At 43.3% G+C, this 16000-nt stretch overlaps 1 protein-coding gene across 7 annotated transcripts in view; it reads right to left on the bottom strand.

Annotated features, from left to right (window-relative positions):
- Nucleotides 1-16000, bottom strand: part of NIN (ninein) — a 106675-nt gene that overhangs the window by 68472 nt on the left and 22203 nt on the right. For all 7 annotated transcript variants that reach the window (XR_005718712.1, XR_005718713.1, XM_040226756.1 and 4 more), the window contains one exon: nucleotides 431-600. Coding sequence is in view for 5 of the 7 variants with exons in the window: in XM_040226756.1 (XP_040082690.1) it covers nucleotides 431-600 (170 nt within the window). In the remaining 2 variants the exon portion in view is untranslated. The remainder of the gene's footprint in view (nucleotides 1-430; nucleotides 601-16000) is intronic.

The raw sequence follows: 16000 nt of genomic DNA, 5'->3' as shown, positions 1-16000 counted from the left end.
TGCCTGGAAACTGCTTTCACGTCTTACCTGTCACTGCAGCTGTTTTACAGTTTGTGGGGAGGGAGCTGATCAGCTTTTTACATAACTAAAAATGACAGTGCTGTGGAGGAGAGAGATATTCCCAAGAAGAGCTAGAAGTGGCAGACCTCAGATAATATAAAAATAACTGAATTAAAAACTATATACATAAAACATGCACAGAAACATTAGCTCTTCAAAAGCTGAAACAGAGATGAAACATATAAACAATAGAAAAAGCAGTCATAGATATCCAAAAGGCAAGTAATAAGATTAGCATGTAGTTGAAAAAAAAAGTGGCTGAGAAAAGCCATAGGCCCCTCAGTCCTCCTGTGTTTGCGCCACAAGCGTGTGGGTGCTCACAAGTCTCCACACCTGTGATCCAGGTGGATATGTCTGTCCAATCTCTTACCTCGCTGCGCTCACTGGCTGGGATGTGTGAAGGCTGTGCTTCTTCATCAAGTGGCTCAATGACAGTCACCTCTGCAAATTCCTCCACGGATTCTTGAAATTCAGGTAAAGATCTGCGTCCATAACGCTTCCCACCTCTAACATATTTGGGCTGAGCTTCGAGAGTGCAGTCTGGGCAAGGAGACAAGAGTTGAGGCCACATTACAAGACAATCTCAGTCCCTATTTGACAACTCCCAGCCTTCGGACACAGCCTCTTATATACCAGCCCCAAAATAAACCACCACCATTTGCCAGTTGCAGTGGATGTGGGCGTCCATGAGCCAGCAGGTCAGATGCACAGCACAGCTTCTAATTCCGAATGATTTATAGTGCCCCAAGCAGATCTCAGCATATGGTGGGAGAGATGCAGAGCCCACAGTGAGGAATTCGCTTAAAATTATGGAATGAAGATCAGGACAAAGCAAGCAGTCATATTTGTTCTTCTGTTTATCATCTCTGTTTACAGACACAGGGGAAGGTAGAGGGAGGGATCATACCACCAAAGAGACACATTGGAAAATGATGATAAATGAACACACTATCAGCACTGTAAAGGTAGCATTCACACCAATTAGTCTGGAACACACCCCTCTTGTACCTCAGTGACTCCTTTGTTAACCATCCCACTTTCTGATCCATCAGATAAGCAAGATGAGAGAACAAAGAAATTGACACAGTGCATCCTAATCAATTAATGACAGCTCACTGCTTACACGAAACTTGGCATCAAAATCTCATTATAAAATTAAAAGCTGTGGAATAAAACAGCAACTGCAAAACTGCATTAAGAAAATTATATATTTTTTTCTCTTCATGAGCTTTGTGTATTGCAAAATAAATAAGAATGTGCATATAAGGGGAGAGTCATCTCCTGACCTTGAAGAAGGGCTTCAGCATTCTACAGAACATGTCTCAGGTTCAACCTTCACCACCTTCACCATCATCACCACTACCACCACCACCACCACACACTAATCTTCCTCTACAAGGGTAGCTTTAAAGCAATAATACTTCACTCATTACGAATGTCAAATTAGAGATAGACTTTTTTTTTTCAGCATCTTGAACAGAATTAGGAGAATAAAATATTCCATTAAATATAAGACTGGCAATACTTTGATTTCAGTTCTTATCACCCATACAGACATACTGTCTCTCTGGAGAACATATGTGTTCTGTTTGCAGGTGACAGTCTTAACGAGGCATGTCTGAACTCAGACATGTAGATTTTTAGGTAAGGGCTGTACACATATCAACAAAACTAGGGTAGATGATTAGATAAGAACTAAGAAAATAAAACCGTACTGCTTAACATGAAAATGTTAAGGGGAAGCCGTTACTTTGAAGCTTCCCTGGGAGGACTGGTGATCCTATGTGACTAACTCTGTCCTCACTCCCCTAGGCCCTTTTCCTGGGATAAGCTCTGATTTCACAAATGTGCTCAGAAACATCCTGAAAATGCTCAGCAAAGCTCAGAGTGAAGTATTTATGCTTGCTCTATAAATTCTAGCGATATTTATATCTAGCTTTTTCAAAGTCCCAGCCAAGCCACTTTATTAGGTCGAGTGATTCTCTTACAGAAAGTGTTCAAGCATACAAAATTTATACTGAAAGGCACATGCATATTTGAAGGTACCTTTTATCAGTAGAGAGTGTGTCAGCTTGTGAGCATTCAGGAGCGGCCCAGACACCCGAGCTGCTTGTTGGCAGCTGACACCCACAGATGCTAGTCAGATAAGAGGCAATGTAGAACCATCCTTAATTTATTACATATTCTTAAATTTTAGTGGAGGACAACAAGATACACCATTTAGTGATGATGGGGGCTTAGAAAAAATTAAAGGGAAAATGTAAAACATCAGAAAATAGAACATGGGATTTTCCCACTGTGAGAAGATAGTCACAGTCTGGGGAAGGAAGTGACAAAGGAACTCTTAATATATGCTGTACTTTTTCAGAGGAAAAAAAGCAGTGGGACAAAGCCACTGTTTCAAACAAAAAAACAAAACCCCCCAAAATCCCACTGTGATTCAATCTAAACCCCATCTGTGGATAAAATGGCTCCCTAGTTAGTGAAACTGTTAGTCGCTCAGTTGTGTATGACTCTTTGCGACCCCGGGGACTGTAAGCTGCCAGGCTCCTCTGTCCATGGGATTCTCCAGGCAAGAATACTGGGGTGGGTTGGCATGCCCTTTGCCAGGGGGATTTTCCTGACCCAGGGATTGAACCCGGGTCTCCTGCATTACAGGCAGATTCTTTACCATCTGAGTAACCAGGGAAGCCCTAGTTATTTACCACTAAATATCTCATGCTATGTAGGGAGCAGTGGTAGATTTGAAACAGTTTTTTTCCCTACATAATGAAAGGTCATAAGTAGATTGTGAAACACTAGGATCCTTTGGTGTTTTATTTATATACGTTCTTATTTTTGCATTGCCAGAAACTTTAATTTTTAAGTTAATTTTTATTTTAATTATAAAAACCAATTCTGAGTAAACTCTAAGTCAATATCTTTCACAGACTGTACATACATCACAAAGTCAATTTCTAGAGAAATCTATTAAAATATAAAATCTTTTAGGAATAAAGATACTAACACAGCAAAGGAAAAACAAAGTATTAAAGTTTCCTCATAAGACATTTCACAGATCATACAATTAAGTATCAGACTAATCACATCAATTAAAAATAGTTACATTTTAGACTTACATACTCACATATCCTTTTTCTGTTTAGAGCATCAACCTCATTGTATTTACAAAATAAGAAAGGGAAGAAAGACATTAAATGTAAGGAGGTCTAGAGAGAACATTCATGGCCAATGGTCACTGCTGTGTTAAGGGTTTGAAAACTCCAATATTCTCCTTATTCATCTCAAGCAGGGCTTTACAAGTGTTCAGCAGCAGTCCACCAAAAAGGAGGTCTTAGTGGGGCTTTCAAGACATTCTTGCTCACTGAAACTAAAGAACACCTTGCCCCTTCCTTACCTCGCCCAAGAAAGCCTGGCCAAACCACAGCCCTGGGGCAAAGTTTCTTTACTTTAGGAGCACATCTAAATGTACTGTACATAATCTTTTCTATGTCAGATAATACATGGTTATTTAACCTATTAAGAAAGGAAATTATGTACATATAGCTTCCTTTAACCTAAGTGTAAGTAACTGCTCCAATCATGAGCTCTAAGGAGGGACATGAAGTATCAGTGGGCGGGGCAGCAGGGGGGAATAAAGGACTGCTTTTATTTTCAGTCTTTCAGTTCCTTGAATGTATATTTATGATTCTACCTGGAGTGTCAAGCTTGTGAGCCGTTTTCCCTTCTTTCCTATTTTCCATTTCCCCTATTTGGCATCACTACATAAAAGTACAAGTGAACGTTGAAGGAAAGCAGACAAGCCTACACTGCCTAGAGGAGTCTTAGACTCCTGGAGCTTCTGGAGAGCTCAGGATGAGATGTAACAAGAAGAGAAACTCCAGAGCTGTGACAATGTTCACTTTCCAGGATCAGCATGAAGCACAGTGCACACATTTAAAGTGACCAGAAGATCTTGTGCTCACAATAAAAGAAAAACTGAAATACAAAGTTAATGAGAATGACCACTTGGAACAGGCTAGCTGCAGGCAGGGAAAACAACCAACAGCCACCCACCCCCTCTCCCTTCTCCCTCTAACTGAGCAGGGCAGTGTACACTCTGTGGCATCTCCCAGAACTGCCCCAGGCACCTGTGTGATATGAATGGCCACTTGGGACACTTAGTTCTTGCAATGGCCAAAGACGAAGCAACGAGGACCCAAGAGGAAGCTGAAATGGTTACCCTAAAGCCTAAACACTATTTATTCCATCAATACTTTTCATGAAAAACACAAGCTTAGGACATGGGATGCAGTGCCATCCATAGTACATACATGGGAAGTTAAAGCAGAGTTTCAGAGACGCAGTATTAAATACCAGATCAGTTCTGGTCAGTCACTCAGTCATGTCCAGCTCTTTCCGACCCCATGAATTGCAGCACACCAGGCCTCCCTGTCCATCACCAACTCCTAGAGTTCACCCAAACTAAAGTGCCTCGAGTCGGTGATGCCATCCAGCCATCTCATCCTCTGTTGTCCCCTTCTCCTTCTGTGCCCAATCCCTCCCAGTATCAGGGTCTTTTCCAATGAGTCGGCTCTTCGCATCAGGTGGTCCAAGTATCGGAATTTCAGCCTCAACATCAGTCCTTCCAATGAACACCCAGGACTGGTCTCCTTTAGGATGGACTGGTTGGATCTCCTTGCAGTCCAAGGGACTCGCAAGAGTCTTCTCCAACACCACAGTTCAGAAGCATCAATTCTTCAGCACTCGGCTTTCTTCACAGTCTGACTCTCACATCCATACATGACCACTGGAAAAACCATAGCCTTGACTAGATGGACCTTTGTTGGCAAAATAATATCTCTGCTTTTGAATATGCTATCTAGGTTGGTCATAACTTTCCTTAAAAGGAGTAAGCGTCTTTTAATTTCATGGCTGCAGTCACCATCTGCAGTGATTTTGGAGCCCCAAAAAATAAAGTCTGACACTGTTTCCACTGTTTCCCCATCTATTTCCCATGAAGTGATGGGACCAGATGCCATGATCTTCGTTTTCTGAATGTTGAGCTTTAAGCCAACTTTTTCACTCTCCTCTTTCACTTTCATCAAGAGGCTTTTTAGTTCCTCTTCACTTTCTGCCATAAGGGTGGTGTCCTCTGCATATCTGAGGTTATTGTTGAGGGATAAGATGGCTATTTTATCACTTTTGATTCAAACTTCCCTTTTCCCTGAAATGACCTGAGGATATTTCCAGGATGAAGAAGAAAGCTACACCTCTGTGGTGCTTATCTCCTTATCTTGGAATTGCTCCTGCAATCCGTGGCTTCCTGCCTCCTTAACCTAGGAATTCATTCCCAGAGACCCCACCCCTTCTAATGGACCTGGGGACAGGGGGATAGTCTGAGACCCTCTAGACTACATTTCGGCTGACTTCACGGGATTTCTGAAACTCCTTTGAAAATAAAGCAGGTGTAAACCTCAGGACAAGCCTCCGCCTCCCACCCCACTCCTCAAAGCTTCCCAGGAAAAGGCAGTTGCACAGCAAATGAGCACCCCCACCCCCACCGTGCATCTCACCTCCTCACCCACTCTGACACACTGCTGCACAGGGATCACACAGTCAGACAGCAAGTGCACACCTGATACTAAATAAGAGAAAAGGAAAGAGAAGAAGCAAAGTGGAGAACAACCCAGAGAGAGGAAGACACAGAGACAGAAAGAGAACCAACAGCAAAGGAAGTGGGTGAGGAACAGAAGCAGGGCAGAGAGCTAGAGGCCGACAGAGGGCTGGGAGAGGAGAAGCAGGAAGAACTGATGGGTTGGGGTCCAACTGGCAGAGGAAGAATGAGTGAGAGGCCAAGAAGAAGAGGAGAGCGGGAGAGGTGGGAAAAGAAAAGGGATGGAGAGGGAGATGTTCCAAGGAAGGGAGAGGGGGAACAAAGACACCTGGAAAGCCTTGGGACACTATATCCATTCCTTCTGCCTCCCAGTGCAACCCCACCTCTGCGGAGACCATCTGCAGGCAGGGTCCTCACCCCCATTTTTGTGTCCACACAGCCCTTTCCAAGGCAGCTGCTTCCTGAACCCTAGCACCCCACTCCCCAATCACGCCTCTCTTCCGGCATCTTCACACAAAATGCAGGTGCCAACTGGAGCTTTAGTGTCCCCTCCCTGGATACAAACCTGGAGAAGGAAATGGCAACCCACTCCAGTCTTTTTGCTTGGGAAATCCCATGGACAGAGGAGACTGGCAGGCTATATAGTCCACGGGGTTGTAAAGAGTCAGACATGACTTAGCAACTAAACAGCTAAATGCAAAGACAGTATTTTAGTTGCAGTCTCCACAAGTTCTTAACAGTTCAGTCTCCACAAGTTCCACTCAGTTCTTGGCAATCTGAGTGATGCTTCCCGCTCGAACACAGGGGCTTCTGGGCACAAAATGGGGTGGCTGTGATTAGCTTTGTCTGGAAGGGAAAGGTCAAGGGGAAGGTTAGCACTCTCCCCAAGGGTAATGAGGATGGTGGATAGGTGTGGTCTAACAATCCCCAGGGGTGACTGGTCTGACCAGATGATCTATCTAAGCCCTAAAGCAGGTGAAGCTCTGTCAATAGGAAAACCTCTTTGAGTTGAAAATGATGATGAGATTGTTCCCCAACATTCTCCTGGGAGGCTCAGCCTGCTAATTCCTGTTAGAAGGCCCTGCTTCTTGAGCCATTTGGGGGAAGAAGCCAGAGATTCACAGATCATCTAACTGAATCCTCCCCATTGTTCAAGGCTCAGCTCAAAACTGACTTCTTTCAAACCAGGTACAACTTTCATGGGAACTTTTTTTCTCCTGTGAATTCAGTACAACCCATATATTGATTGCTCCACGCTTAATACTGACCATGGTCATATTTTTCTATAAACATTTTACTTGTTAGATTTACCTGCCCAGCTGGACTGCATGCTTTCCAGGGCAGCAGTGCTTCATGGAAAGAGACCATGGGCTTTGGAGTCAGAGACCTGGACCCTTAGTCTTTACTGAGGTGAGGAGTACCTAACATCCTGAGGTTTAGGGAAAGCCACAGGAGCTTTGTGGGGCAAAAGCACTAGTCAGGTAGCTTCTGCCTGGGATTGTGTCCTCCCACCCAGGGTCCTGGGGGTCAGCAGTGGCCTGGAGCCCATGGAGCAGACTCAGGGAAGGCCTCACAGCCCCCAGTCCTGCAGCACATTCCTTTTCCTCATGTGTTGTGACAGGTTAAGATTACTGGCAAACGCACAGTGACGGCATCCTGTCTGTCTCAGAAACTGAAGCCGCCTTCATCCCATTCGTGCCCTAATTTTCTCCTCCTTGTCATCTCCTTTCCCTTCACCACAGCATTGACATGAAGGCATGTGTGCTAAATCACTTCAGTTGTGTCCGACTCTTTGTGACCCTATGGACTGTAGCCCACCAGGCTCCTCTGTCCATGGGGATTCTCCAGGCAAGAATACTGGAGTGGGTCCCCACGCTCTCCTCCAAGGAATCTTCATGACCCCGGAATCGAACCCGAGCCTCTTACATCTTCTGCACTGGCAGGCTGGTTCACTACAACTAGCACCACTGACATGAAAGGACACACCAATTCTCTAGGACTCCCTGCAGAAAACTACCATTTTCATGTCCCTGATTTGGAAAGGATTACATACACTGGAACTGAAATAAACTTAGGTCAGCACAACGTCCAAACAAACTGTTTCATTAGCAAAATTCTCCCCAGACTTGTTTAATTTTAAGTAACGGTAATATCCTTTTTGCACATACATACACACACACGTATATTTTTTTTAAGTGCCTTCTTGCTCCTTGGAAAGTCATAACAATAAGTATTCTTCCAGAGGACAACTGAATAGCTGCCTAGTCTTTGATTATACAGGTACATCATAGCTTGCCTAACCAAAATACACGGTCAAAATTTTCTGCTTGGGGGCTTCCCTGGTGCCTTAGTGGTAAAGAATCTGCCTCCCAGTGCAGGAGACATGGGTTTGATCGAAGAAGGTCCCACATGCCTCAGGGCAACTAAGCCCATGAGGCACAACTGCTGAGCCTGCGCTCTGGAGCCTGAGCTCCGCAACAAGAGAATCCACTACAGTGAGAAGCCCGTACTCCACAGCGAGAGAGTAGACCCCGTTCTCTGCAACTAGAGAAAAGCTGTTGCAGCAATGAAGACCTAGTGTAACCAAAAATAAACAAACAAAATTACTTAAAAAAAATTACTGCTCAAGATATATATATTAGTATTTTAACTATTTTAAATAACTATCCTTCAGTTCAGTTCAGTTGCTCAGTCGTGTCTGACTCTTTGTGACCCCATGACTCGAAGCACACCAGGCCTCCCTGTCCATCACCAACTCCCGGAGTTCACTCAGACTCACATCCATCGAGTCCGTGATGCCATCCAGCCATCTCATCCTCGGTCGTCCCCTTCTCCTCCTGCCCCCAATCCCTCCCAGCATCAGAGTCTTTTCCAATGAGTCAACTCTTCGCATGAGGTGGCCAAAGTACTGGAGCTTCAGCTTTAGCATCATTCCTTCCAAAGAAATCCCAGGGTTGATCTCCTACAGAATGGACTGGTTGGATCTCCTTGCAGTCCAAGGGACCCTCAAGAGTCTTCTCCAACACCACAGTTCAAATGCATCAATTCTTCAGCGCTCAGCCTTCTTCACAGTCCAACTCTCACATCCATACATGACCACAGGAAAAACCATAGCCTTGACTAGACGGACCTCGTCAGCAGAGTAATGTCTCTGCTTTTGAATATACTATCTAGGTTGGTCATAACTTTTCTTCCAAGGAGTAAGCGTCTTTTAATTTCATGGCTGCAGTCACCATCTGCAGTGATTTTGGAGCCCCAAAAAATAAAGTCTGACACTGTTTCCACTGTTTCCCCATCTATTTCCCATGAAGTGATGGGACCAGATGCCATGATCTTTGTTTTCTGAATGTTGAGCTTTAAGCCAACTCTTTCACTTTCATCAAGAGGCTTTTTAGCTCCTCTTCACTTTCTGCCATAAGGGTGGTGTCATCTGCATATCTGAGGTTATTGATATTTCTCCCAGCAATCTTGATTCCAGCTTGTGCTTCTTCCAGCCCAGCGTTTCTCATGAGGTACTCTGCATATAAGTTAAATAAGCAGGGTGACAATATACAGCCTTGACGTACTCCTTTTCCTATTTGGAACCGGTCTGTTGTTCCATGTCCAGTTCTAACTGTTGCTTCCTGACCTGCATACAGATTTCTCAAGAGGCAGGTCAGGTGGTCTGGGATTCCCATCTCTTGAAGAATTTTCCACAGTTTATTGTGATCCACACAGTCAAAGGCTTTGGCATAGTCAATAAAGCAGAAATAGATGTTTTTCTGGAACTATTTTGCTTTTTCCATGATCCAGTGGATGTTGGCAATTTGATCTCTGGTTCCTCTGCCTTTTCTAAAACCAGCTTGAACATCAGGGAGTTCACGGTTCATGTATTGTTGAAGTCTGGCTTGGAGAATTTTGAGCATTACTTTACTAGCATGTGAGATGAGTGCAATTGTGTGGTAGTTTGAGCATTCTTTTGCATTGCCTTTCTTTGGAATTGGAATGAAAACTGACCTTTTCCAGGCCTGTGGCCACTGCTGAGTTTTCCAAACTTGCTGGCATATTGAGTGCAGCACGTTCACAGCATCATCTTTCAGGATTTAAAACAGCTCCACTGGAATTCCATCATGTCCACTAGCTTTGTTCATAGTGATGCTTTCTAAGGCCCACTTGACTTCACATTCCAAGATGTCTGGCTCTAGATTAGTGATCAGATCATCATGATTATCTGGGTCATGAAGATCTCTTTTGTACAGTTCTTCCGTGTATTCTTGCGATAACTGTGATATTGAATGGTTTGCCTTGGAGACGAACAGAGATCATTCTGTCGTTTTTGAGATTGCATCCAAGTACTGCATTTCGGACTCTTTTGTTGACCATGATGGCTACTCCATTTCTTCTGAGGGATTCCTGCCCGCAGTAATAGATGTAATGGTCATCTGAGTTAAATTCACCCATTCCAGTCCATTTTAGTTCACTGATTCCTAGAATGTCGACGTTCACCCTTGTCATCTCTTGTTTGACCACTTCCACACACACATAATTATTTCCATAGCATAAAATCCGAATCTGGCATTGATTGGCCAAAAACAGTTATAGTTTTTGATGCTTATTGTTTTACAAAAATCCAGGGATGTCCCACTATTTTACGTGACCACCAGTGGATGTGAACATTTCTAGTTCCCTCTGATCTCAGGAAATGAGTCCTCACATGGTCTTTTGATGGTGGTGGTGGTTAGTGGTAGTGCCTTTATGTTGCTTTTAACTTTTGAAGAAACCTTTTTGGTCCTCACTGATAGCATCCCATATATACCAAGGGAACCAAGGCTAAGTTCTTAACTGAAGAGAGGACAAGAGGACACTCCTGCTGGCCATCTGTGTGTATCTTCTAAAAACAGGGCCCTCAAAGGGCCTGGCCGACGGCCCCCGAATACAGTCGCAAGCACAAATCTTCAAGCCCTGCAAACCGGGATCTAGCCTGCTGTCTGCTTCAGTGCACACTTGCCAAGTGAATGAGGAAGTGTTTGTTTATTATAGTCACAGCTTCTCCAAAATACAAGGAAAATAATGAGAAATAGGGCAGTTTCCGGAGTGAAGAATGTTTATTACCAACAAAAACAAAAAAGAAAAACCCAATCATCTGCCTTACCTTATTTTTCTAATGGTTTAGCTTTTCCAAACCTGAGATTTCCCTCACCAGATAAACAAAGGAAAGATATTTACATTAACAGTATGAGGGGAGGAAGCGCTTGCTGTGTCATGCCAACATCTACCACAGAACAGAAACCTACGGCAAGATGCATCAGATAAGGACAAGTCTCTGGAGAACAGATTCGGACAGCGTGGGCATGTAACTATGTAGCTGACAGTCGTGTAGCTTGGAGCCCGTGTCAGCATCTCCATTACCCAAATCCTATCATCCATAAATAATAATTAAGGTGTCCCTCTCTCACTCTAGGAAAATAACTTGAAAATTAAGCGGCACACATAGATGCGGGGGAGCTCTGCCACCAGTGATGTTAATCAGCTTGGAATTCACAAAGCACTCCCTACGTCCCCAACCCATTTTTCTGACTTCATCTGAATTTTAGTACCTTCATTGCATTGTTGAGTTTTTAGGGGGAAAAACTCTCTGTTAAGAGTTTTAGCATCATAAACATCAGAATTTAAAAGATGCTGCAAATCATCTATACCCTCTAATTTTAAAAATAAAGACACTGTACCTCAGAGACGTTAGAAATGGCAGAACCAAAGACTGTGGAAATCATGACTGAATTCCATCTCCTCTGAAATCCTATTATAGCTTTGTTTTTGTATTATTTATAATAGCTGTCTTTTATTAGAATAGGAAAGCATGAACTATACTGGGTATTTGCCCTTAAGAAGTAAACCCTTGTAGTGTCAATTTATTTGGGATGAAATTTTACAGAAACACAGAGCTAGCTTTTTCATACACGTAGATGTCATTTAGATAATAGGAGACAACACAGCTGAATCCTGGAGTTGAATGGATTTTAAGTATTTTCTAGTATAATTATCTTCACATATGAGGTAACCAAAGACCTCAGAGGTTTTAATGTATATAGTTCAGTTCAGTCGCTCAGTCGTGTCCGACTCTTTGCGACCCCATGAATCGCAGCACGCCAGGCCTCTCTGTCCATCACCAACTCCTGGAGTTCACTCAAACTCATGTCCATCAAGTCAGTGACCATCCAGCCATCTCATCCTTTGTCGTCCCCTTCTCCTCCTGCCCCCAATCCCTCCCAGCATCAGGGTCTTTTCCAATGAGTCAACTCTTCGCATGAGGTGGCCAAAGTACTGAAGTTTCAGCTTTAGCATCAGTCCTTCCAAAGAACACCCAGGACTGATCTCCTTCAGAATGGACTGGTTGGATCTCCTCGCAGTCCAAGGGACTCGCAAGAGTCTCCTCCAACACCACAGTTCAAACGCATCAATTCTTCGGTGATCAGCCTTCTCCACAGTCCGACTCTCACATCCATACGTGACCAATGGAAAAACCATAGCCTTGACTACATGGACCTTTGTTGGCAAAGTAATGTCTCTGCTTTTGAATATGCTATCTAGGTTGGTCATAATTTTCCTTAAAAGGAGTAAGCGTCTTTTAATTTCATGGCTGCAGTCACCATCTGCAGTGATTTTGGAGCCCCCAAAAATAAAGTCTGACACTGTTTCCACTGTTTCCCCATCTATTTCCCATGAAGTGATGGGACCAGATGCCATGATCTTTGTTTTCTGAATGTTGAGCTTTAAGCCAACTTTTTCACTCTCCTCTTTCACTTTCATCAAGAGGCTTTTTAGCTCTTCACTTTTTGCCATAAGGGTGGTGTCATCTGCATATCTGAGGTTATTGATATTTCTCCCAGCAATCTTGATTCCAGTTTGTGCTTCTTCCAGCCCAGCGTTTCTCATGAGGTACTCTGCATATAAGTTAAATAAGCAGTGTGACAATATACAGCCTTAACATATTCCTTTTCCTATTTGGAACCAGTCTGTTGTTCCATGTCCAGTTCTAACTGTTGCTTCCTGACCTGCATACAGATTTCTCAAGAGGCAGGTCAGGTGGTCTGGGATTCCCATCTCTTGAAGAATTTTCCACAGTTTATTGTGATCCATACAGTCAAAGGCTTTGGCATAGTCAATAAAGCAGAAATAGATGTTTTTCTGGAACTATCTTGCTTTTTCCATGATCCGGCGGATGTTGGCAATTTGATCTCTGGTTCCTCTGCCTTTTCTAAAACCAGCTTGAACATCAGGGAGTTCACGGTTCACGTATTGTTGAAGTCTGGCTTGGAGAATTTTGAGCATTACTTTACTAGCATGTGAGATGAGTGCAATTGTGTGGTAGTTTGAGCATTCTTTTGCATTGCCTTTCTTTGGAATTGGAATGAAAACTGACCTTTTCCAGGCCTGTGGCCACTGCTGAGTTTTCCAAACTTGCTGGCATATTGAGTGCAGCACTTTCACAGCATCATCTTTCAGGATTTGAAACAGCTCCACTGGAATTCCATCATGTCCACTAGCTTTGTTCGTAGTGATGCTTTCTAAGGCCCACTTGACTTCACCTTCCAGGACGTCTGGCTCTAGGTGAGTGATATAAGGCCACCCAATTAGGGGAGCGTGGGGTTGGCAGACAGCTGGTCACCAGTGAACACACATGCCAGTGTTACATAATTCCTGGTTCAAGGGGCTTTCTACTACAGCAGGCTGGATTTTCTATATTATAGTCAGGTACAGCACTGGATATTTTTAATTTATAAAGATTTTGGATGTCACAAAATATCAATTCATGACTCATTCAGTGTCAAAGGCTGTCCACTATGGCCCTCCTATTTTTACTAATTTAAGAGTAATTTTTCCTCTCAAAATCCAGTAGGTCCATTGATTTCAAAACATAAGATAAAAAGACCACAGCCCTGGCCCCTTATGGTGGAAGATGAACTAAGTGCTGAACAGCCAAGTAATGCTGAGGACATAGAACCCCTGTCACTAACGATTAGGTGAAACTTGCTCTTCTCTGCTCCTTCCTTCTGCTGCCGGCCACTTGTCAGAATCTTTCTGGCCAGGCTGCACTGACTGAGACTGTGTTGCCCGCAGCTCATCCATCTGAGGGTGAACACCTTTAAACCAAAGCCTCCTGGACTCCCATCCCTGGGTGATAACAGTGTTAGCATCTTCCTCTGCCCCTGTCTGTGAGACTTAATCCACATCCCTCTTTGAATCTCAGTTTGCTCATAGATAAAATGGCAGCATTCACTCTAGCCTTGCAGTCATACAGTCTATGACTTCAGGGATTGTTATGTTGATAACAGTTCAAACCAGTCCATCCTAAAGGAAACTGATCCTGAATATTCATTGGAAGGACTGATGCTGACGCTGAAATTCTAATACTTTGGCCACCTCCTGCAATGAACTGACCCATTGGAAAATACCCTGATGCTGGGAAAGATTGAAGGTGAGAGGAGAAGGGGACAACAGAGGATGAGATGGCTAGATGGCATCACTGACTCAATGGACAGGGAAGCCTAGCGTGCTGCAGTCCATGGGGTTGCAAAGAGCTGGACGTTACTGACTGACTGAACCGAACCATGTTCGTAAAGGGGAAAGAGGGGATGAACCCAGGTGGCCTCTTGATATACAGCATATAAGTCCTGATCCTTCTTTCTCTGCCTCTCTCCAGCCAAGCCAGGCAGTCTGTAGGGGTGGAGTCACACTTGAGTGGGTGGGAGAATGTTTGAGTGAAAAGAAATGCATGATCCCCAGAAACAACTGGAAGGGCCAGGGAGTGACAAGGCAAGTCAGAAAAAGCAGAGATGCTCAAGAACAAAGAAGGAACGAGTCAGCCTCATATGAGATACAACACTCTTAAGGCAGAGGCTCAATCCTAGATTTTATCCTTCCAGGTCAAATGTTAGGGAAGTCACCTCCATGCTGGAGGAAATGCTGTCAGTAAGGACTTTGATGCTTTATTGCACTGACTTGGGGCAGCTCTGTAGCAAAGGTTTGCTGTAGTCTACAAAGGACGGAGCACACAGTCAACTATTAAGAACCCTTCTGGAAGACTTGTCCAAATGATGCCTCCTCCGGCCCAGCAGTGAGGCACACGTATAAACCTGAAACCACTGACTGGCGTTGGACTTACAAACCTTTCTTTCAAACTGTTACCAAGCTCAACCAGACACTGTCTACCTCCTTGTCCTATGATTCAGATCCCAAGATGGTACAGTTCTACAGCGAACCCTTCACATTTGTGGTCTGTTTATTTATTATGATAAATTTCTGGCAGGTATCAATAACAGATTTTAAAGAAAGAGCAGCAAAAGGACAAGAATCAGGGCAGCCTATTCCAAACTGACATAAACACCCATTATGGGCAAAGAGAACACGGAGCTTAAGTGTATGTTACCTATGTGCGCACGAACAACAATAGATGGGGTGATGTCACAATAGCTCTAGTTAGGGTCCCTAGATCTTACACTATTTTTATCAAGATGACAACCTTAAACAAGTAAAATTACTAACAAAATGTGAGACCCGGTAAGAACAAAAGTCCAGATTCCAGCACTGGGTGACCTACAGAAATTCTATTTTTAGTCTGGAAAACCTCTATGATGCAATAAACTCCCTCCCAGGCTCACTAGGGGCTTGCAGAGAGCTCTGGCAAGCCTCAGAATTAACAATAACCTTAATAAAAAGGGGGAGACTCAATCCAAACCCAAAACACTGCTAACCGCAGAGTTTATACATATGACACAAATCTGGAGCATTTCAGAAGGTCTGATGAACTGGATCACCGGTGAGGATAACACAAGAGTTCCCACCTGTGCTTCCAAGTAGGTCACACTGAATGACTGCTTGTAGCAACAAAATGTTAATGATCTCTTCTCAATCTCAAAACTGGACTATATTTTTAGTGTTTTCTTTTTTAAAGTCAGGTTTATTGAGGTATAATTTACATAGAGTAAGTTTCACCTTTTTACAGAGCAATTCTGTGGGTTAGAAAAAAACTTAGAAAATTTGTGGCCACCATCACAATCAAGATATAAAAATGGTTTCATCACACCCAAAATTCCCTTGTGTGCCCCTTTATAATCAACCTCTAACCCTAGCTTCTGATTTTTAAAAAACCAGACTGTATTATAATATAAATTTCAACAGTTTAGACTTCCCCTTAAATATTTATCATATATCACTGATCCTAAGACATTACCCCCAACACACATACTCCTAGATTTGAACATTCTCGAATTATGATGTGTCTTATAATCAATGGCATTTTACCATTATAACTGAGAAAAATTTTCTTTTTAGGAGTATATAAAATAATGATGTGTCATAATGTAT

Source organism: Oryx dammah, unplaced genomic scaffold, assembly GCF_014754425.2.
Source record: "Oryx dammah isolate SB20612 unplaced genomic scaffold, SCBI_Odam_1.1 HiC_scaffold_26, whole genome shotgun sequence".
NCBI lineage: Eukaryota > Metazoa > Chordata > Mammalia > Artiodactyla > Bovidae > Oryx > Oryx dammah.
Note: the sequence above shows the minus strand (reverse complement) of the source record. Positions and strands in the feature narration are given on the sequence as shown.